Genomic DNA, 22371 nt, shown 5'->3' on the forward strand with positions numbered 1-22371 from the left:
TCTATCTCTGAGACTGTCTCGCCCTCCAGCTCTCCCTTTGTGTGGTTAATGCATTCTCGTTTTTGAAGGCTCTGTTCAGGCATCACCTCCTCCAGGAAGCCTGCTTCACACCCCTCTGGGAACTGGATGCTCAGAGAATACTTTTATTCTCCCTCAAACTGGTAATAAACACATGTGAAATCAATTCTTCAGCACCTTTCAGAAATGTTAAAAATGGCATGGCCTTGCAGATACCTTAAAAGAGAAAAATAAGATTGTAACCTTTAACAATCTGTTTATTGCCCACAAGGATCCTGATTTTTTTATTTTTTGATATATATGATATTTTAATATGTAAACTATGTTATATATATTAATATGTCATATTATTATAGGTTAGACAATATATTAATAAATTATGCTGTAAATATTCATTTTAGCACCTATTAAAAGTGAGGTATTGTGTTAGATGTTCTGGATTTAAGAGTGAGCAGAATAAATACTGTGTCTGTCCCTCAGTAGCTTCCAGGGTGAAAGGAAGACAGATCATTTAGAAATGTAGGACCAGCCAGGTATCCTAGGGAACCTTGGGAAATTTCTCCAGAGAGATGGTTGAGACTAATTAGGCTCGTTCAGCACTTTGGCTCTGTGGACATAGGAGGGCACCTGGGTATCATTAGGGTTGCAACGCCAAGCATCACGATATCGAAGTCATAAATATGATGTTGTCCCAGGTCCCTTAGGCCTGAGAAAGGTCATGCATTTGTTCATCCAGTCCTTCTTTCAGCAAATAGCTGCTGACCACCTATAGCTGTGAACAAGACCTGCGAGGTCCCTCCTTGCCCTCTGTTGCCTTTGGATTGGCCTGGGGGTGTCCCTGCAGAAGCTGCCAGCAACAGGGCTTCAGTGGCCCACACCCAGATGCATCTGCTGCCTCACTGCCATGCTCATGAGTGGAAGACATTCATCTTTGCCCGGCAGCTGGCGGGCAGGCTGCTGCAACCTCCGCTTAGTCTACCCCAACCTCAGGCTGGAACACTGGGGGAGCTGCCACATCCTGAAGGAGGAAAAATAAATCATGCTTATTCTGTCGTGTTCTATTTCTAGGCTTAGAAGAAAAGGGAGAAGAATTTGCTCGCATGCTTACAGAGCTTCTCTTTGAATTACATGTGGCGGCCACGCCTGACAAACTCAATAAGGTCAGCACCTTCTGATTTATCGTTTTTGGTTAAAAAAAAAAGGGTGCACGGGAGACTTTCTGTTGTAAAGTTCCAGAGATGCACCTGAAATGGAAAACCCCCAAATCATATGGCATAGTGCCGGGAGAGAAGTTCGAGGTCAGTAATTAAGATTTGAGGCGAGGGTGGGCGGGGGGCTGGGTGTGGTGGCTCACACCTGTAATCCCAGCACTTCAGGAGGCTGAGGTGGGCAGATTACTTGAGGTCAGGAGTTTGAGACCAGCCTGGCCCCGTCTCTACTAAAATACAAAAATTAGCTGGGTGTGGTGGCACATGACTGTAATCCCAGCTACTCGGGGACTGAAGCAGGAGAATCGCTTGAATCCAGGAGGCGGAGGTTTCAGTGAGCTGAGATTGCGCCACAGCACTCCAGTCTAGGTGACAGAGCGAGACTCCGTCTCAAATTTTAAAAAAGAAAATAAGAAAAGATTTGAGGAGGCAACATAATGGAATGTGGTGGTGGAGAACATGCTAGACTGTGTCATGAAATCTGCATTTTAGTTGTAATTTTACTGGTAATTACCTCGCGACCTTGAACAAGTCACTTACGTTTTCATGGCAAAATAGAATGTTATGTCAGAGCAGTAGTTATCATCAGGTTAGAGGAGGGAAAAAGGGTGCAGAACCACCAAGAGGCTTTTTCAGATTTCATCCCCCACCCCCATTCTAAGGAAACGTGCCAGAATTAGGCAGAGAGAGGCATGTCAGCCAGGTAAACCCCACAATCCCTCCTATCTGGAGCACAGGGGCTTCATCATGTCTAAGACCATTCCAGCTTTAACAGGCTGGGTTCCTCTAATAATACCACAGCATGTTTTGCAAGTTAGTACAAGGTCTTGCTGTGAAGTTTCTTTAGGAGACATGATCACTAATTACTTAAAACCGTGTGTTTTTCCATTCTCTCTCTCTCTTTCTTCTTTTTAGCAAGCAGTGGTTTACACAGGCACTCCCTTATCCAGGTAGGTGAGGAAAAGGGCAGAATGAGGTAGTGAGATAAGTAATTTCTTTATCTCTGATGGGGTCACTGGTTCTGGCAGGTCAGTGACTTGAACACAGTGGGAAATTGCCTCATTCATCACCCTGTGGCACCTGCCACTGCTCAGAGCGGGCATGTGGTGGCTCCGAGATTCCACCGGCTTATTTGCATAGGGTTAAATCTTTGTCTCTAAAAGAGGACACATGAAGGACAGTTTTGGTGGGTTTTCTCTCCCCAGATCTTCTTGCTGTTAACTTACCATTCAACACTCTGATATTTTTAACTTTGACGTGTAAGATTTAAGGTGGGAATAAGTTTAGCCTATGCCCCAAAACAACTTTTACTTAAGCAAACAGCTTAAACGATCCTGACACAATTGGAGTGGGTCTGCCCTTTCTTTCTAAATTCAGGGAATAACAGATAGGGGAGGAGGTTTCTGATTGTTTAACTTAGCCATGATTTTTTAGGGCACAGAGTGCGTAAACCGCACTCGTGTGAAATTAGACACAGAGCAGCACCAGGCCTTTCCCACAGCCTTCTCTTCTCCCACTTGAGGTTGGCAGACCTGTCATGAATCAAGAAACGCAGAGCCCTTCTTCACCTTCCCAGCATATTAGGTTCACGAAGCATTAAGAGCTTCCTGAGATATGTCAGATGAGGACATTTGCTGTAGCCACAGCCCTGGCTCAATTTCTAACACATATTTTTTAAAGTACTGTTATTCTTTTATAGATGATCATGAAAAGTGAAAAATATAACTATAGATTTTTCAATGTGACCGTCATTTTTATTCTTATCGGAATATCATTTTTAAATGCTTTTTAAAGAGTCCTCAGGCCTGCAACGTTTTCCATGCTTTCTATTCTGTCCCTTTTTTCTACTTTATATTTACCAGAAAACAACAAGGCTGTCTTTTTACGGGGTTGAGAAATTGCCCCGTCACCCTCTAAACATACAGAGATCCATTTGAGACGGAGTCTCACACTGTCGCCCAGGCTGGAGTGCAGTGGCACAATCTTGGCTCACAGCAATGTCTCTGCCTCCTGGGTTCAAGCAATTCTCCTGCCTCAGCCTCCCAAGTAGCTGGGACTACAGGCGTGCACCACCACGCCCAGCTATTTTTTTTTTTTTTTGTATTTTTAGTAAAGACAGGGTTTCACCATGTTGGCCAGGATGGTCTCGATCTCCTGACCTCATGATCTACCCTTCTCAGCCTCCCAAAGTGCTGGGATTACAGGCATGAGCCAATGCGCCAGGCCCAGCCATTCTTGAAGATTTAGAGCCACTTGATTCTAGTCTTGGGGTTGGAATGACTTAGTTTCCATATTTGCAGCATAAAAGAATTGTTTGGTGGGGACCTTTGCAGGCCATGAAGAAGGCTCATGACTGGGTGGAAGAGGATCAGACCGTGGTGTCGGTAGATGTGGCAAAAGGGTCAGAGGAGGAAACAAAGAAGGAAGAAAAGGAAGAGAAACCTCACAACCCTCAAGAAGACGAAAAGGAAGAAAAAAGAACTAAGACCATAGAGGTAAATTTATTCTAGAGTGTCCACCTACAAGGTAATAATGGTATGTTCATTTTATTAGCAACTTAGTTTTAAGTGAGGAGAGGTCATTTCTTTTTCATTTGTTCCATATTATAGAAATATAAGTAGGAATGCAATAAACACTGAAATTTCTGTCTGCCAAGATAATTCATGGTTTAGCACGAATTTTGTCACTTTTCTCCATAGCTTTAAAATTATAATTTAAAGGGAAAAAAGATCTTTAGGAAAGTAGTTGATTTATCTTTAGGGTAGAATTTCATCTTATATGCAAATGTGTTACTATAAAATGTCTTTATGTCCCGTAACTAATGAGGTAATTGAAGCCTTTAAAAAAATTCATTGCCACAGCTTTTATTCTGTAATTTAATAAATTTATGTGTGCATAGTTTTTATCCTGCCTATGTTCAATAGAGGAGTTTGTAGTAACTTCATCTGAGTTTTAATTTTAAAGAAAGTAACTTTTTGGCCAGGTGCAATGACTCACACCTGTAATCCCAGCACTTTAGGAGGCCAAGGCAGGTGGATCACCTGAGCTCAGGAGTTCGAGACCAGCCTAGCCAACATGATGAAACCCCATGTTAACTAAAATACAAAAAAAAAAATTAGCTGGCCATGGTGGCACAAGCCTGTATTCCCAGCTACTTGGGAGGCTGAGGTACAAGAATCGCTTAAATCCAGGAGGCGGAAGTTGCAGTGATTAGATCACTGTAAGGAAAAATATCCATTGAGCTCTGTGCATTCAGCCGGCCTTCCACACGCCTTCTTTAGCATCTGCCTGTTTTGTGCCCAGCATTGCTGTAAGCACTGGGGACGCAGCTGTGAACAGGCTCTCCACATCCCTGGGTGCCTGACAACACTTCATTTTTCTGGCAGCATTGCACTTTAAAAAGTCTTCAATATGCTCGTAATCTTCAGGTTAACTATTTCATGTTATATTTAGTGTATTTTTAAAAGAATTATATCACTTCTATTGTCACAGCGTTTTTTAATAAAAGCATCTGCTCAATAAATTTCTTCCTTGTATTTATTCATTTCAGGAAGTATACATGTTGTCCATTGAAAGTCTGGCAGAGGTAACAGCGCGCTGTATCGAGCAGCTTCATAAAGTAGCAGAATTAATTCTTCATGGACAAGAAGAGGAAAAACCAGCTCTGGACCAAGCAAAAGTTCTAATAAAGTAAATAAATGTTACTTTAAATTCTTATTTTCCAATTTTATATATAGGTACCATTCAGATACACACATATACACCAGTACTTTCAAAGCCACTAAAATATTCAGATTTCTTTTTGTTTGTTTCTTTTTGTTTTTTGTTTTTTGTTGTTTTTTTTTTTCTCTTTTTTTGAGACGGAGTTTCTCTCTTGTTACCCAGGCTGGAGTGCAATGGCGTGATCTCGGCTCACCGCAATCTCCGCCTCCTGGGTTCAGGCAATTCTCCTGCCTTAGCCCCCTGAGTAGCTGGGATTACAGGCACACGCCACCGTGCCCAGCTAATTTTTTGTATTTTTAGTAGAGACGGGGTTTCACCATGTTGACCGGGATGGTCTCGATCTCTTGACCTCATAATCCACCCACCTCAGCCTCCCAAAGTGCTGGGATTACAGGCGTGAGCCACTGCGCCCGGCCTGTTTTTTGTTTTGTTGAAATGGGATCTTGCTCTGTCACCCAAACTGAAGTGCAGTGGCATGATCATGACTCACCGCAGCCTCAAACTCCCTCAGGCTCAAGCGACCCTCCCGCCTCAGCCTCCCCAGTAGTTGGGACTACACGTGCACACCACCACATCCAGCTTATTTTTTAATTAATTGCAGAGACAAGGCCTGGCTATGTTGCCCAGGCTGGTCTCAAACTCCTGGGCTCAAGCAATTCTCCTGCCTCAGCTTCCTAAAGTACTATGATTACAGGCATGAACCACCATACCTGGCCAGAGATTCAGATTTCAAGTCAACCAATTCTATTGTTCTATAATCATCTTAAGAAATAAGAATTTCTCTTTTTGTTTGTTTGTTATTGTTGTTGTTGTTGTTTTTGAGGCAGATTCTTGCTCTGTAGCCAGGCTGGAATGCAGTGGCACGATCTCATCTCACTGCAACCTCTGCCTCCTGAGTTCAAACGATTCTCCTGCCTTAGCCTCTCAAGTAGCTGGGACTATAGGCCCACACCACCATGCCCAGCTAATTTTTGTATTTTTAGTAGAGATGAGGTTTCACCATGTTGGTCAGAATGATCTTAATCTCTTGACCTCATGATCTGCCTTCCTTGGCCCCCTTAAAAAATAAGCCATTAAAGTGCTGGGATTACAGGTGTGAGCTACCGCGCCTGGCCAGAAATAAAGATTTCTTTAACAAATGCATTATGTTAGCAAGAAGAAGACTTCACTAGCCATTCTAGGAATTATTCACGAAGAGATTTAAGGGAAGACACATTAAATCATTCAGAGGCATGAAAGTGTTTATTTAATAGATCATAGTCTTAGGAGTAAAAACTTTTGAGAGTAATTACATTTTCAACATACACACGAATAGAGAAAGGACACTTTAATGTAACTTCTAGCTAGATTCACAAAAATAGGCAAATACACTCCACTGTTCCTGGGGACTTATACCAGCTCTACATATTCTGAACTCTGGTGATTATGGTAGCTAATATTAAACAATTCACCCTGGGTTGTATGTGTGTACATATGCAGTGTCCCATATTATGTTCTTCAATAAATAATTGCTATTATCATTACTTTATTAAGTAAAATAAAAATATTTATATATGTAACAGATATGAATCTGCAATCTAGTGAGTATACATGAAAACAGTTGATATAGAGTGTTCATGAAAATAATTGGTATGAAGCTGAAAAATAAGGCATTACTGTGATATAGAAAATTAACATAGGCCTAAGTACCCTCGTGTTATTATACAGACACAGGAGTCAAAATAGAGCCCCTGAAAATATTCAGGAACAGACACACACAAGTCTCAGCACAGCCACTTTGCTAGCTAACTAGTCTTTGCTTATTACTGCTTTGGTGTTGTAGGTCGGGGAGTAAGCTTTTAGTGGAAAGATCTTCCAAAAAGTCAGCATTAGTGTCTTTGTACTGGTGGCATTTTTCCTCACTTGTAGAGATCTGTCATCTAGCCTAGATTTCTGTATCTAAGAATGTAAAAATCAAAGTTATTTTGAGAACCACATAATCCCCACCTTAATATTCCTAGAAAGAATACACACTTGCCTCAACATTTAGAAAGAAGAGGAAAGGACAAAGTAAGAGGTTGAAAATGCTGAGGGCAATCTGTAGGTACTGGTTTATCTTTGCAATACTAATTGGAAAGGAGAGGATTAAAGTTCAGAAGCCCTAGGTGTGGATAACAAGACCTTATTCTTTGCTCCTTTCTGATTCCCAGCCCTGATTGTCCCAGCCTTACCAAGCTGCACCTAGTCCCTGACTTGTCTGTACAATAAGTGCCTCCCCACCCACCTGCCCAAGAACACAGACTGAATGGCTCTGGGATATCTCCTGGCTTTACTCTTGATGCTTTCTGTAGACAAGTTTTGGATGGATGGATGGGTGGGTGAGTGGGTGGATGGATGGATGGATGTGTGGGTGGGTGGGTGGATGGATGGATGGGTGGGTGGGTAGATGGATGGATGGATGGATGGGTAGATGGATTGGTGGATGGATGGGTGGATGGATATAGCTCATAAAACCTAAATATATGTTAGATAAGTCCTCTTTTATCAAAGCAAAACTTACCTCTACTGACTTTACTAGATCTTTTAACATATAAGATTCTTGACTTGGGGTTATTGTTTTTCCCATAGCATTTCAATCACTATTCATGAGAGCCGTGTGCACTAATTGATAGAAAAATAGCAGACCATACCTACATTATTAGGTAATTAAATTGTTTTCAGTTTTCAGTCATCATCTATACTGTTAGGATAAATGTTACTTTCGTTAAATATTTGTGTGTATCTTGTGTTATTTTCTTGGTATAAAGTCCCAGAAGTGGAATGCCTAGAATAAACTTGGAATTGTAATATAATTATTAAAAACATATCTATAGGATCTTTATTTTTGAATCATATAATAAAAAAATAATCAAAATATCCAGAGACACCTGAATTTGAATCCGCCTCTCCTGCAGGTTCTAAGCACCTATCAGTTTACCTAACTTTCTTTCTTTTTTTTGAGATGCAGTTTTGCACTTGTCACCCAGGCTGGAGTGCAATGGCTCAGCCTCAGCTCACTGCAACCTCCTCCTCCTGGGTTTAAGTGATTCTTCTGCCTCAGCCTCCCGAGAAGCTGGGACTATAGGCGCCTGCCACCACACCTGGCTAATTTTTTGTATTTTTAGTAGAGACAGGGTTTCACCATGTTGGTCAGGCTGGTCTTGAACTCCTGACCTCAGGTGATCCACCTGCCTTGGCCTCCCAAAGTGCTGGAATTATAGGCGTGAGCCACCACGCTTGGCCACCTAACTTTCTTAAATGTCTGATTTTCCATCTATATAAAATGGAAATAATAATATAACCCATAAGGTCACTCTGAGAATTAAATATGATTAGGCATATGAAAGTGCTTAACATAGTGCCTCAGTGAATGTTCATGATTATTTTGAAATGACCAAAAAGCTGCAAACCAGCCGTCTAGCAAGAGTTTATACCTTGACACATGTGAAGCTGAAGCCTGGTATTTTCCTACACAAGGTTTTGATTTTAAAAGAGGTCAAGTGAGTTGGATGATTGTTATTTAAGCATGGAAAGAAAACCAGGATTAGATTAAACCATTGCAAATCATGGAAGATTATTGAGGGAACCGTCGGATTGCACATTTCTGTAGAGCATCTTCAAGCATGTGCGGCATTCTTTTAAATGTCATACTGAATTAGTATCAGAAATTGTCATGACACTTCAATTATTTTACCTTATTGAAAACATCCAAAGCTCTCTTTTTTTCTTATTTCAGATTAACTACTGCAATGTGCAATGAAGTGGCCTCCTTATCAAAGAAGTTTACGAGTTCTTTAACCACTGCTGGGGTAAGATTACAGTCTGGATTTTTTTTTTCACCTTTTTTAAGGGAAGTAGTTCTGTGAGGGGCTATGAGGAAATACGGAGATGCAGCACTTTCTTTAATAGCTCCATAAAACTGAAGCTATGCCGTGATGTAAGCTAAAGTCAGGCCAAGAGCAACTTCTCTAAGGACAGGCAGCTTAGGACTCTCCTGACTGGGTTCTAGCCTTGAATCTGCCGTCTCAGACATACAAGATGTTGGGTGAGTGAGTTGTCAAACCTCTGTTTTTTGTTTTTTTTAAAAGTGTCAGATGAAGATTCCACTAATTACTAATATCTGTGATATATGTAATTCAGAATCTCTTTTAAAATGATTAATTTTGAATATTCTCATTGACTGTTGCCCTCAGAGCCTACTTTACAAGCCATGCAAGATAAAGTTTTCTTTGTTTTATTGTCACACTTGACTTTAACCAAAAGCAAAATGTTACTGATTGGCTCAAGTGTTTCTATTCTCAAGGTAACAAGTTTGAAAGGCTCAGCATTCACTTGGAGGTGTGGCCTCTCATTATTTTTTTGGAAATAAGTTATATTATATAGCTTCACCTTAGTGGGCCCACAGAAAATTAGAAAATACTCCTTTTTTGTTTTGAGCCGGAGTCTCGCCAGGCTGGAATACAGTGGCGCAATTTCGGCTCACTGCAACCTCCGCCTCCCAGGTTTAAGCAATTCTCTGCCTCAGCCTCCTGAGTAGCTGGGATTACAGGTGCCCACCCCCACACCTGACTAATTTTTGTATTTTTAGTATAGACAGAGTTTCACCATCTTGGCCAGGCTGATCTTGAACTCCTGGAAAATATTCCCTTTAACCTTCCTGTTTTTTCTTTTAAAACCCTGGATGCAAAGTCTGATGATGTTCTCCGTGAGAAGCAGCAGGTTACTGCCTATTCTAATTAGGTTGGTTTTGGGTTTTGAATGCATTCATTTCCTAGGGCTGCTCTAACAAATTACCATAAACCGGGTTATTTTCTCGTGGTTCTGGAGGCTAGACGTCTGAAAACAAGGTGGTATCAGGGCCTTGCTCTCTCCAGCGCCTCTAGGATCCTTCCTTGCTTCTTCTAGCTTCTGGTAGCCCCAGGTATTCCTTGGCTTGTGGCTGCAGAACTCCAGTCTCTTTCTGTGTGTCTTGACATGGCTGCTTTCTCCCTGTGTGTCTTCACATCATCTTCCTTCCATGCGTGTCTGTGCCCAGATTTCCCTCCTTATAAGGACACCAAGCCTATTGGGTTAGAGCATGACCAATATGACTTCATCCTAACTTATCACACCAGCAACAACCCTATGTCCAAATAAGGTCACAGTCTGAGGTGCTGGAGGTTAGGACTTCAGTATGTCCTTTTGCAGGGGACACAATTCAGCCCATACCAGGAAGCAACAGAAACACGTTCGAAAAAGTTTAGACAAAAAGGAGGCTTTACAAAAGGCCGTGGGGGAAGTGAACGGCTGTGAGGATCCAGCACCAGAGCTCATGCACACTCTCTCTCTTTTGTTTTTGAAACTGAGTCTCGCTCTGTTGTCCAGGCTGGAGTGCAGTTGTGTGATCTCGGCTCACTGCAGCCTCCGCCTCCTAGGTTCAAGCGATGCTCATGCCTCAACCTCCTCAGTAGCTGGGATTACGGTTGTGGGCCACCACTCCCAGCTGATTTTTGTATTTTTAGTAGAGACAGGGTTTCATGATGTTGGCCAGGCTGGTCTCAAACTCCTGACCTCAGGTGATCCACCTGCCTTGGACTTACAGGCATGAGCCACTGTGCCTGGCCTACACATACTCTCTCTAAAGTGCTGCTGTTAATGTGACTCAGTGACAGCAGTTCCTAACCCTGTGTCATTCCATTCAAATTCCTGGTTCCTGGGAAAGAAGGTTTGAATAGCTCATCAGCATGGGTCACATGTCCACTTTGGCTTCACTCAGCAGCAACTGGGGACAGCGTCTCATTGTGCAGACCTACCTGGCTCCTGGGGCACACCCCCTCCTCCTCCTCAGGCCAAAAGCATTTCTCAAAAGAAGTGAGAAATGACCATAGACCTGGCTGTCACTCAAAAAGATGCCTGTCCCCCACCCTTCTGTAAATGACTCTGTGAATAAGGGGTGAGCTACACACCACCTATTCATTCTGCTGTCAAGAAAGCTGATCTGCTTCTCCTAGTTTGTAGAACAGCACCTTTTAGGTTTGTCTAATTTCAGGCCCTCAGCAACAGAGCTTCATTGTATACAAGCAGCATGACAAGAGAGGTAGAAGCTCATTGATAAAATAGGCTGGATCAAATGCATTTGCGCCCTCAGTGTGGTCCAAGTTACCTGATGTCCATGGACTTTGATATATACACTAGGCTTGCAGAGAGGTGCGAGGTCTTAATCAAGATGGAATAGCCTTGGTGACTCCAGTTCCTAAGGCTCTATTGCACCCTCTTGTCACCCTTCTCACAGTTTACTAGGTGAAGAAACTGAGGCCCAGAGGGATGAATTGATTCCCCCAAGTGTCTTAGTAGAGCTCTTAATTCCCAGTTGGTTACAGATACATCAGACAGAGACCAACGCTTTGGTTCTCTGTGTTTGTTTAGGCTTGAGAATGTGACTGTGTGCATGTTTGCGTGTATTATATTTTGCATAATATTGTTAAATATTAATGTATCTACATGAGTGGGTAGTATTCATGGTATTGTTTTCCGTTCCTTTTCGCATGGTTTATCCCAGCACAGCATCTCAAACCTCGAGGTGCACATGGATCACCTGGAGATGTTGTTAAAATGAAGATCCTTATTCATTAGGTCTGGGATGAGGCTGAGATTGTGTATTTCTAGTAAGCAGTCAGGTGATGACAGTGGTCTTAATCCATGGTCCATATTTTATGTAGTAAGGTGCTAGCAGATGGCCATGCACTTGACCTTATATATATTTATATATACACACACACACATACAAGTGTTTGCAAGAACAGAATTAGGACCACACAGGTTATTATTTTGGAGAAGAAAAATCTGAATCTAAAATAGAATTTAGAAATGTCCTCTCACCATAACAATACCTCCGATCTTGTGCTGTGATGAATCATTTACATCAATTCAGTGTTTCTGTTTTCTGAAACAGCCATTATTCATAACTTGAAGTTAATGAGTGTATATTGCTCTCTAGACTCTATTTAAATTGCTTGCATACCTCATTGATTCTGAAAACCAATGTCATCTTATTGCCCTCATTTGATTATATTTTAGAGGTTTATTGATAATCAAATAATCATGAAAGCAAATACCATAATGGATTTTCTGGTTACTTACTAAAATGACTGGGTTTTTAAAGAGGTTTCTCCCAAGACTCCATTATGGTTTCCCCAGTAAGACATTATTTCACCCTCAGTAGAGTAGTGTCAATGAAAGTGGGCTGCTCTGAGAAGATATATTTAAATGAACTCTTCCAGGTACTGTAAGAGAAGCTAACTTATTAAGATCTCCCTTTTTCTCGACAATCCTTTTAATGGTTTATGGTCTAAGAGTAGATTGAACTCTTAGATAGAGAAGACTATTGACTGATAGACCAATAGCATAAGCAAAGATAATGACTCCAACTCTGCCTTTCACTTTCTCTTTTTTTTAGACAGAGTCTCACTCTGTCACCCAAGGCTGGAATGCAGTGGTGTGATCTTGGCTCACTGCAACCTCTGCCTCCCAGGTTCAAGCAATTCTCCTGCCTCAGCTTCCCAAGTAGCTGGGATCACAGGCACCCACCACCACACTCAGCTAATTTTTTTTGTATTTTTAGTAGAGACAGGATTTCGCCATGTTGGCCAGGCTGGTCTGAAACTCCTGACCTCAGGTGATCCACCCACTTTGGCCTCTCAAAGTGCCGGGATTACAGGCTTGAGCCACCGCACCTGGCCCGCCTTTCACTCTTTGAGTCCCTACTTTATACCAGGCACTGTACTCTATGCTTTACATATATTTGTGTTTTTCAAATATGGATCTGCAGACCTGTGTTCAAGTTATATTTAAGAATGTCTTAATTTTGCTGCTCTTCTGGAAGATGCCCTATAACCAAGTTCCTATGTTTGCATTTAAAAGAAGAAAGAAAAGACTAGACCAAGGCTTAGACTAGGTTAGGTGAGTAAGGGACTTAACTCACCTGCAAAGTGAAAGGGGCCCGAAAAAGAAACAGAAAACAAACCTCAGGAATCTAGTAGCGATTTTAATGAAATATATTTTAAAATAAAATGCCAAAATATTATGATCATCAAACTAACAAAACTTTAAGTAAAGACAGCATCCAATCCTCTACCTACACAACTCAGCCTCCCTCACTTCACTCTTATCCCAGACCTGCTACAAAATTTACATCGTGAAAAAGGTTTCAGTTTAAATTTCTAGCCATGTGATCTTAAACAAGTTACTCAACCTCTCTGATCCCTGTTTTCTCCTCTTTAAATTGGGGTTATCATGGTACCTGCCTACCTCCTAGAATTTCTGTTGCAATTAAATGAGACTAAAAAGGTGCAGCAGCAGGTCTGAAGCCTGGTCTGTAGGAAGCATTCTGCTTCTCCTCCTCTCCCTCTGTAAGAGATCCCTCAACAAATCCAGTGCATTACATTTTACATGGCAAGCCTTGTAATATGAGCACCTAAACTGTCGATTTCATACTTCTGATTCCACAGAGCAACAAGAAGGCCGAGGTCCTTAACCCCATGATCAGCAGTGTATTGTTAGAGGTAAGTGGCCTCTGGAGAGAAAGTGCTTCTGAATCAAAGCAAATGTTAGAACTTCTTCTTTTTCTTTTTTTGTCCTTCTCCCCCACAGCAAATGTTATTGCAATTCTAAATCTCATCATCAAGTCTTTTTTGAGTGTATTTGTGTAACTCAACCAGCTGTAAACCCTCTGATGAAGCAACAATACCTAATTTTCAAGAATTCCTGATTATAAAAAGAAACGCTAAGCTTGCACATTATTTCTGTCGCTGTTTCCTCCAACAGAAGCAGATTTCTGCTGCCAAATTTGACACTAGATTTAACACTATGATTATTGGCTGCAATGAGGGGTTATTGCTCAACGGTGATTTTCATAAAAATGGGCACTTCCTTCAATTTAGAATAACCTTTGTTTTAACTGTATCTAAGCTCCAAGCCAGCAACAGTGGCAAGGAGAATGTTCAGCCTATGCCCAGTCAATGACAAGGGGCACCATCCTCTGTGGCTTCGCACTCTGTGGGCTGCCCGCTCACTAGGACTTCGCAGCATCAGTTGTGTTGATATAAAGCTGCCCCAACCAACATTGCTGTGTCTTTGCCAGCAACAGTAACCTAAGAGAGAAGGAAAGAGGTCCAGGAAGAATTCTCATTCTTGGATCACAGGCAGTGTATTCTACCTGTAGAGGAAAGGTAGAAGATTGGTAGAGGAACATCTTCCATTAGTGGATAAACTATAAGTAACAGCCCCAGGGCACCCAGCTGAAGACACAAGGTGTTAACAAGCTCAGTTTGAATATGGGCAATGCATGTGTCATAGGATTTTGCTTTCTGAAGTGGCTGTCCATTGCAAAATTTGAAAATTACAGAAGTTCAGGAGGGCTACTCTATTAGTCCATTTTCACACTGCTGATAAAGACCTACCCGAGACTGGGCAATTTACAAAAGAAAGAGGTTTAATGAACTCACAGTTTCACATGACTGGGAACACCTCACAGTCATGGTGGAAGGTGAAAGGCACGTCTCACGTGGCGGCTGACAAGAGAAGAGAGGTTGTGCAGAGAAACTCACCTTTCTAAAACCATCAGATCTCGTGAGACTTACGAGAATAGCATGGGAAAGACCTGCCCCCATGATTCAATTACCTCTCACCAGGTTCTCCAACGACATGTGGGAATTGTGGGAGTTACAATTCAAGATGAGATTTGGGTGGTAACACAATCAAACCATATTAGCTACCTATATATTTATAGCATTGTTTTGGGGATTTGTGCCTTACTGTTAAGGAAAATGACTGAGGTACAGAAATAACAAAGTGATGTCACTGAATATGATTGTTTCAGATGCAGCCCCACAGTGGGATGCCATCAGCCAGAAGGAATAGGAGCTATAGGGAAAGGTCTTGGAGGGACAGACATAGCTAAGAGGAAACCCTGGCAGTCAGAGGCAGAATTTGGTACAAGAAAAATCTCTCCCCTGGCCACCCAGAAGGCATAAAATTAACTTATCATGTCAAGTATGAGCAATATGAGGTCAAATGTTTTTTCCATTTCCCCAATAGATGTTTTCCCATGTTTTAGTTACCCTAACCTTTAAATGGCCTCTCCATCCAATACTATGTATTAGTGCATCACAAAACAGGAATAATAATGTCAGCTATCTCAACCAGGCAGAAAGTACCATGCATAGGAGGATAACAGGGTTCAAGTTTGCCATGAGTGACTCCCCAATAATATCTCCAGTTAGCTTTATATTGACCATTCTTGGTTATCTATCTGTAGAGTAGGACAAAATGACCTCCTTCATACTGTGTTTTTATGTTATTTCAGGGCAGTAGGGTTGATCTGGGAAAGGGATAAATAAGATAAGACATACCCTGGGTCAAGAATGTACACACACTGATGGATCTTAAAAGTCCATGGAAATGATTTGCCTCATTTTGAATAAATTCTTCTCTCTGTTAATATAGATAATTAAGAGCTGGTCATGCTCCATCCAAAAGCATGTGTTTACGCTTGCTTTTAAGCACCAGCATTGCAAGATGAATATAATTCAGTATTGATGGGGGGGTTGAAGACTGGGGACATTATCCAATAGGAAGAATTGTTAAGCTGAACTATGAAAATAGCCCGTCAACCTCATTCTTCTCCTCTCGCAGGGCTGCAACAGCACGACGTACATACAGGATGCCTTTCAGCTGCTGCTGCCTGTTCTGCAGGTCTCACATATCCAGACCAGTTGTTTGAAAGCACAGCTGTGACCTGGCCAGACTCCATCTAGTTTAAGAAGACAGCTGGCCGCGTTGCCTCAATATGTGCCATTTAAGGGGATATTCTCGGTACATCTGGCCACAGACACCCATTTGAGGACACTACAAGCAATTTTGCACAGACATATTGAGAATGCAAGTTTAAAGAGAGTTATCATTTCTCTCAATGTGTATGATTGTTTTTATAAACAATTGTGTTTTCTTTATGTTAATTTAAACTTACACGGCTTATATTGAAAATTTCCTTTTATCTAAAATTTATTTACAAATATTCATGTTCTTTTTCCTGGTTAAGCATGCTATATTTAGAAATTCATGGCAGACCTTAGACTTCTTCTATAATCCTTTAAATTTCAACCTCTAAATGTTCCATTCTTATAGTATTACTTTAAATCAATTCTAAAACTGAACTTTGTTTTGTTACATAAATGTCGCAGGCAAAAATAACACTACTTATAGATGTTACCTATTATGGTAAAAAAAAAAAAAAGAGGAACATATGGTTATTCATTCCTTTTTCTTTTTGAGATGGAGTCTTGCTCTGTTGCCAGGCTGGAGTGCAGTGGCACAATCCGGACTCATTGCAACCTCCGCCTCCCAGTTCAAGCAATTCTCCTGCCTCAGTCTCCCAAGTAGCTGGGACTACAGGCGTGCACCACCATGCCCAGCTATTTGTGTGTATGTGTGTATTTTTAGTAGAGACAGAGTTTCACCATATTGGCCAGGATGGTCTTGATCTCCTGACCTCGTGATCTGCCCACCTTGACCTCCCAAAGTGCTGGGATTACAGGCATGAGCCACTGCACCTGGCCAGTCATTCATTCTTGCAACAAGCATTTATTGAGCACCTACTATGTGCTCAAAGTAAAGAAACATGATGTCATCCTTCCGAAAGAGAATAATTCTTAAACTGCTTAAAACAGGGTCCCCCATCCCCAGGCCACAGACCAGTACCAGTCCATGGCCTGTTAGGAACCAGGCCGCACAGCAGGGGGTGAGCAGTGTGGGTGAGCAAGCACAGCTTCATCTGTATTTACAGTTGCTCCCATAGCTTGCATTACCGCTTGAGCTCCGCCTTCTGTCAGATCAGCAGCTGCCGCATTAGAGTCTCATAGGAATGCAAATCCTATTGTGAACTGCACATGCAAGGGATCTAGGTTGTGCACTCCTTGTGAGAATCTAATGCCTGATGAATCTAATGCCTGATGATCTGAGATCAAAGAGTTTCATCCTGAAACCATCCCCTACTCTTCATCCCCCATCCCTAGTCCGTGAAAAAATTGTCTGCCACCAAACTGGTCCCTGGTACCAAAAGGTTGGGGACCACTGGCTTAAAATGCCAGTAAATTTGGCCAGGTGAGGTGGCTCACACCTGTAATCCCAGCATTTTAGGAGCCTGAAGTGGGCGGATCATGAGGTCAGGAGTTTGAGACCAGGACTGACCAACAAGGTGAAACCTTATCTCTACTAAAAATACAAAAAAAATTAGCCAGGCGTGGTGGCACGAGCCTGTAATCCCAGCTACTCAGGAGGCTGAGGCAGGAGAATCGCTTGAACCTGGGAGGCAGAGGTTGCAGTAAGCTGAGATTGCACCACCGCAATCCAGCCTGGGTGACAGAGCGAAATTCTGAGACTCCATTTCAAAACAAACAACAACAACAAAAAAAAACAGTAAATTTTTAAAGTTTAAAAACTTTGAAGAACAAAGTAAATTGGTGGTTTTTCAAATGTCTTACCCTTTAATCTGTTATATTTTCCTATATTCCTTATACTGTTTTACCCCAAACTTTATATATGAAGTGAAAATATATATGAAAATGGATATTGAAGAGTAGTTTAAAATTAATTTCTTATGATTATGAGTGCATGATGCCATACTTCCAAAGCTGGAGGTATTCAAATAGAAAATCAAAGGCGTTTCAGTATAATAGAATCCCAGGACTGCATTTTAAAATCTGCTTCACAGATCACACTCGCTGGTGGCAAATACCATCATCATTGCTAAAGGACAGAAAATACTGATGTGCATTTTAACTAACTGGTATATTGATCTGTGAGAGGCTGCACAGAAGACCCTGGAGCCGGGAGGGGCATTATCAGTGGATGCTTCTCCTGAGCTCCACACCTTCATTGCAGGTGCGTATTCTGTAGAATACTTCTGCTTCACAGCCCCATGGACGTCCCTACAGGCACTGTCACGAGAAGCCTTGCCTAGTAGCTCTCTCCAGGGCAAATGAAGCTCATAGTTTTGCAAGGTGAAAACCTCTTATTCACATTTGCTTTGATTCCCCCAATGCAGTAGACTGCCTTTGTTCCATACAGGCAAAGTCAGGCTATTTTAATATCTTCCTACTTCATGTTAGCATTTAATTTGTCTATGTACTGTATTTCATTTGTTTGTCTCCTGAAACATCCAAGTAGAAAACATTAGACCACTTTATTTACGATCTGGAAAAAAATCATCTGAGAAATCAATTAAAGATTTTTCCCCTACTTTGATTGCCAGAAATGTTTCTGTTATTAAGTCTAGAAATTGATTAATTGATGAAAATGTTGCATTTACCTATTCATCTAATTTTAGACTTTTTATGTGTAGAGCAGAGGAAATGATTTAGATTTACAATTTCTTCACATCAGTTTTTCTTTCTTATTTTCTTTTTCATCAGATGGCTTTAGACATTAACTGGAAATAAAAAGAAACAAGTGTCAGGGCACGGTGGCTCATGCCTGTAATCTCAACATTTGGGTGGCTGAGGTGGCTGGATCACCTGAGGTCAGGAGTTGGAGACCAGCCTGGCCAACATGGTGAAACCATGTCTCTACTAAAAATACAAGAAAATTAGCTGGACATGGTGGTGCACACCTGTAGTTCCAGCTACTCAGAGGGCTGAGGCATGAGAATTGCTTGAACCCGGCGGCAGAGGTTGCAGTGAGCCAAGATCACACCACTGCACTCCAGCCTGGGAGACAGAGGGAGATTCTGTCTCAATTAAAAAAAAGAGAGAGAGAGGAGAGAAACAAGTATTTTCCAAGGAACTAGAATCCCAGACTTAGACTTTAAGCCCAACTACACCTGTGTAATGCATGCATAGCAAAAACTTAAATGATAAAATAAAATATAAATGTTTAAAAGAATAAGACATAATTATTCCAAAAGAAGTGGTTGGCATCATCTTCTAATGCTGGAATGTCTAAGGTTGCCAGGTGAAGACAGGCTGAGAAATGATTCCCTGGGCCTAGTTTCATAGTCTGCAAATTACATTATTTAAGAGAGAATAATCACTTAAAATAGATCCACCCTCCAGGATTTCTTTCAATATTGTTTTTCACCATCACTTTTAAATAATTGCTTCTTTGCTTTGCTTTAAAACCTGGCAAAGCGCAGGATCCAGATTTGTGCAAATGTCAGTCAGTTACTGAATGAATGATTTAACAGGCTTACCTTGGAAGTTTTTTATTCCTTCAATAATCCTTTACATAAATTGGGTTCATTTCATTCTATGCAATTACCCTGAACAAGCGTGCCAGTTTTTTCTTAACATCAAGTGCAAAATAAGTTCTAGTCTAAATAATGAATGTAGTCCTGTGCCTGTGGCTTATTAAATAAGAAGCATCAAAAGCAGATCTCAAATTCAAAGTAAAATGCGTTCAAGAAAAACTGCTTTCAAGTACTGATACAGACAGATTGGAAGGCCAAAATTGAGTCCCAAATCTTAAAGCATAGGCCTTAGCTGAAATATTGTACCCCACCAAGAAGAGAAGGCTCTGTTTTCTCTGGGTGTCACCCTGGGGTGCACATCAAACTCGTAGCTAAATGAGCGTTGTGATGAGCTGAGGCCCTGGCAGGGGTGAGAGAGAATATGCTACAGCCTCAGCAACACCAGCTAAGGAACTTTGGACCTCATCTGAGGGCTCAAAGTGCTGAATACAAGGTAGGGGCCTGAATACGGAAGTGAGTTTCTTTGTGGTTTGTAGAAATCAGCTTCCCCAAGGTGCTCAGATACCTGGAAAGTCACCTTCCGCACAGGAAGGCCATTCTGTGTTCATGTTAGAAATAAAGGCAGACGGGGAGCATCACACACTGAGGTCTGTGGGGGTATCTAGGGGAGGGACAGCAGGGGGTGGGGAGTTGGAGAGGGATAACATGGGAAGAAATGCCAGATATAGTTGATGGGGAGGAAGGCAGCAAACCACATTGCCATGTATGTACCTATGCAACAATCCTGCATGTTCTTCACATGTACCCCAAAACCTAAAACGTAATAAAATACCAAAAAAAAAAAAAAGAAATAAAGGCAGACAGATTCCAATCATAGCCATCTTGGAGGTCCTGGATGTAACATTTCAGGGAAGCAACTTAGCAAAAATTTGACATGAACATTTAATTTCTAGTCTTTCCTAAAAATATGTGTGTGTGTGTGTGTGTGTGTTGAACAAATGGGATTGATCATAATACATGACTTCAAATGATATTTAATTTTATTTAGGAGCAATGATTTTCCAGGGTCAAGCTAGTTTTTTCCATAATGTAAAAACTGCCCTTTGATCTTCCTCCTAAGTAAGTGTGCCCTACATTTTGATATGCAGATCCAGGCTTCAACTTAGTATCTTAAATTACTGTGTTTGTAAAGGCGCATCAGAAGAGATCATACTGAAAATCCATCTTAGAACTTCAATTTCGCTCTGGTTTTGTAGGTGATTAGAATTCATAACACCATAGGTATTCAGACCAGCCATTCTTCCCATAAAAGAAAAAAAGATATAGTTACCCATGTGTTTTATTTTTCTAGATTATCTCATTACTTATGCAAGTTTATGTTCATTTTCTGTATGTCCATCCATACTGGATGCTACACTAGAATATCTACTATTAGGCAATTCTAAGGAAAGACACCATTCTATTTATTTATTTATGTATTTATTTTTTGAGACAGAGTGTCACTCTGTTCCCCAGGCTGGAGTGCAGTGGTGTGATCTCTGCTCACTGCAACCTCTGTTTCCTGGGTTCTAGGAATTCTCCTGCCTCAGCCTCCCAAGTAGCTGGGATTACAGGTGCACCCCACCACACCTGGCTAATTTTTGTATATTTTTTAGTAGAGATGGGGTTTTGCCATGTTGGCCAGGCAAGTCTCGAACTCTTGACCTCATGTGATCTGCCCGCTTCAGCCTCCCAAAGTGCTGGGATTACAGGCATGAACCACCGCACCCGGCCTACTTTTTTTCTTCTTAGACCCTGAAAATAATCTGAATTATTCTACCCTTTGAACATTTCATCTTTAGCAATGATTAAATTATTACATTCCAAACAGTAAGAAATGTATTAATGGCGTTTCTGCTATTTCTGGTGTCTAGGGTCATCACAGACTGGGAATAGAAGCTAATTATGGAGGGTCAGAATTTTGTGTTGGGATTTAAACTACATTTACCTTTGGATCAGAGTGAATTTTTCTCCGCCTGAGCTGTCAGCCAAAGAGCAATAGGATTATGTCAGCCTGTGGTCACCGCTGACTCACTTGACAGGCTTGTCTCTTGTATTAGTCTCAAAGGAATTCTATATTGCAAAAGAAGAATATGTATATTTCTTAAACGCCTTCACTGAGTGCAGAAGTTTAGAATGATCCAGAGACGTTCTATCTCCCTGCCCTGGGTTTCACCACCAGGCTTGGAAGCTGCCATTTGGAAGGAAAAGCAAGCGTAGAAGCCAAGGCCAGATGGATGAAACCTTGGCAAAAAACAAGGCTGAGCTTCTGCCTCTGAGTCCCTGCCATCTTTATCCTTTTTCTCTCCAGCATTTTTTTTTTTGACAGTCACCAAGTACCTGTCTTCCAGGATCAGCTTTTAACATCCTGCCCCTCTTTTCCATAACTCTTATTTCCCTTCTTTTCCTCTACATTTTTTTGTCCTCTGTCCTCATTAACCCGAAAACAATTTGTACAAAAGATTCGGTCATAATCACTAACATGCATTTACTGCATGCTGGGCACTGTGCTGAGTGTTTTATTTGCATTATCCCACTTCATCTCCATAATCACCCTATTAGGTAGATATTATTGCCATTTCCCTGCACAAATGAGAACATCGAGACCCAGAGACATTATCTACCTTGTCCAGAATTACACACTAGCAAAAAAAAAAAAAAAAAAAAAGGATTCAAACCCAGGTCAGTTCAGCCTGACTAGCGTTTTTAACTGTTAGACAGAACCTCCCAACAAAACAGAAATGTAACATGGTTATTTTTAGAGACACCTGAATGCTTAGATTGGCGCTCTCTCTACAAATCTCTGTGAGGCAGATTTGTAGCTGAAAGATTTGGTTGTCAGCTTTGGTTGTTTCCATGCATGTGAGAACAAACTGGGACTAAAGAGACACAGAATGAAGCCGCGTGAGGTTATTTGGCCTCTGGGTGGTTCTCGCCACAGGCCTCCTCATCATTTTACAGACGTTTACATCAAGCAGTTTCCTGGTCATCATCAACACAGCATCCTGTCTCACGGGTGCCTTTGATATCATAAAAACGTCTCCATTTCCTTCTCCCTTCCCCTTCTCTGGTGCCAAGGAAGCCCGTTTGTACATTACCGCCTTCCTGAAAATCCTTAACCCTCTACTACCTTCCCAAAGAGTG

General features: G+C 41.4%; 1 protein-coding gene across 1 annotated transcript in view; it reads left to right on the forward strand.

Annotated features, from left to right (window-relative positions):
* The window catches only part of FAM114A1 (family with sequence similarity 114 member A1), an 83677-nt gene extending 65214 nt beyond the window's left edge, over positions 1 to 18463 (forward strand). Inside the window, exons 9-14 of the mRNA XM_064366368.1 lie at positions 1087 to 1178; positions 3560 to 3721; positions 4777 to 4916; positions 8704 to 8776; positions 13454 to 13507; positions 15639 to 18463. Of these exons, the coding sequence (XP_064222438.1) occupies positions 1087 to 1178; positions 3560 to 3721; positions 4777 to 4916; positions 8704 to 8776; positions 13454 to 13507; positions 15639 to 15740 (623 nt within the window). The 3' untranslated portion in view covers positions 15741 to 18463. The remainder of the gene's footprint in view (positions 1 to 1086; positions 1179 to 3559; positions 3722 to 4776; positions 4917 to 8703; positions 8777 to 13453; positions 13508 to 15638) is intronic.
* The last annotated feature ends 3908 nt before the right edge of the window (positions 18464 to 22371 follow it).

This window comes from Aotus nancymaae, unplaced genomic scaffold (assembly GCF_030222135.1).
Source record: "Aotus nancymaae isolate 86718 unplaced genomic scaffold, 86718_ANA_hifiasm-v0.15.2.pri h1tg000006l, whole genome shotgun sequence".
Classification (NCBI taxonomy): domain Eukaryota; kingdom Metazoa; phylum Chordata; class Mammalia; order Primates; family Aotidae; genus Aotus; species Aotus nancymaae.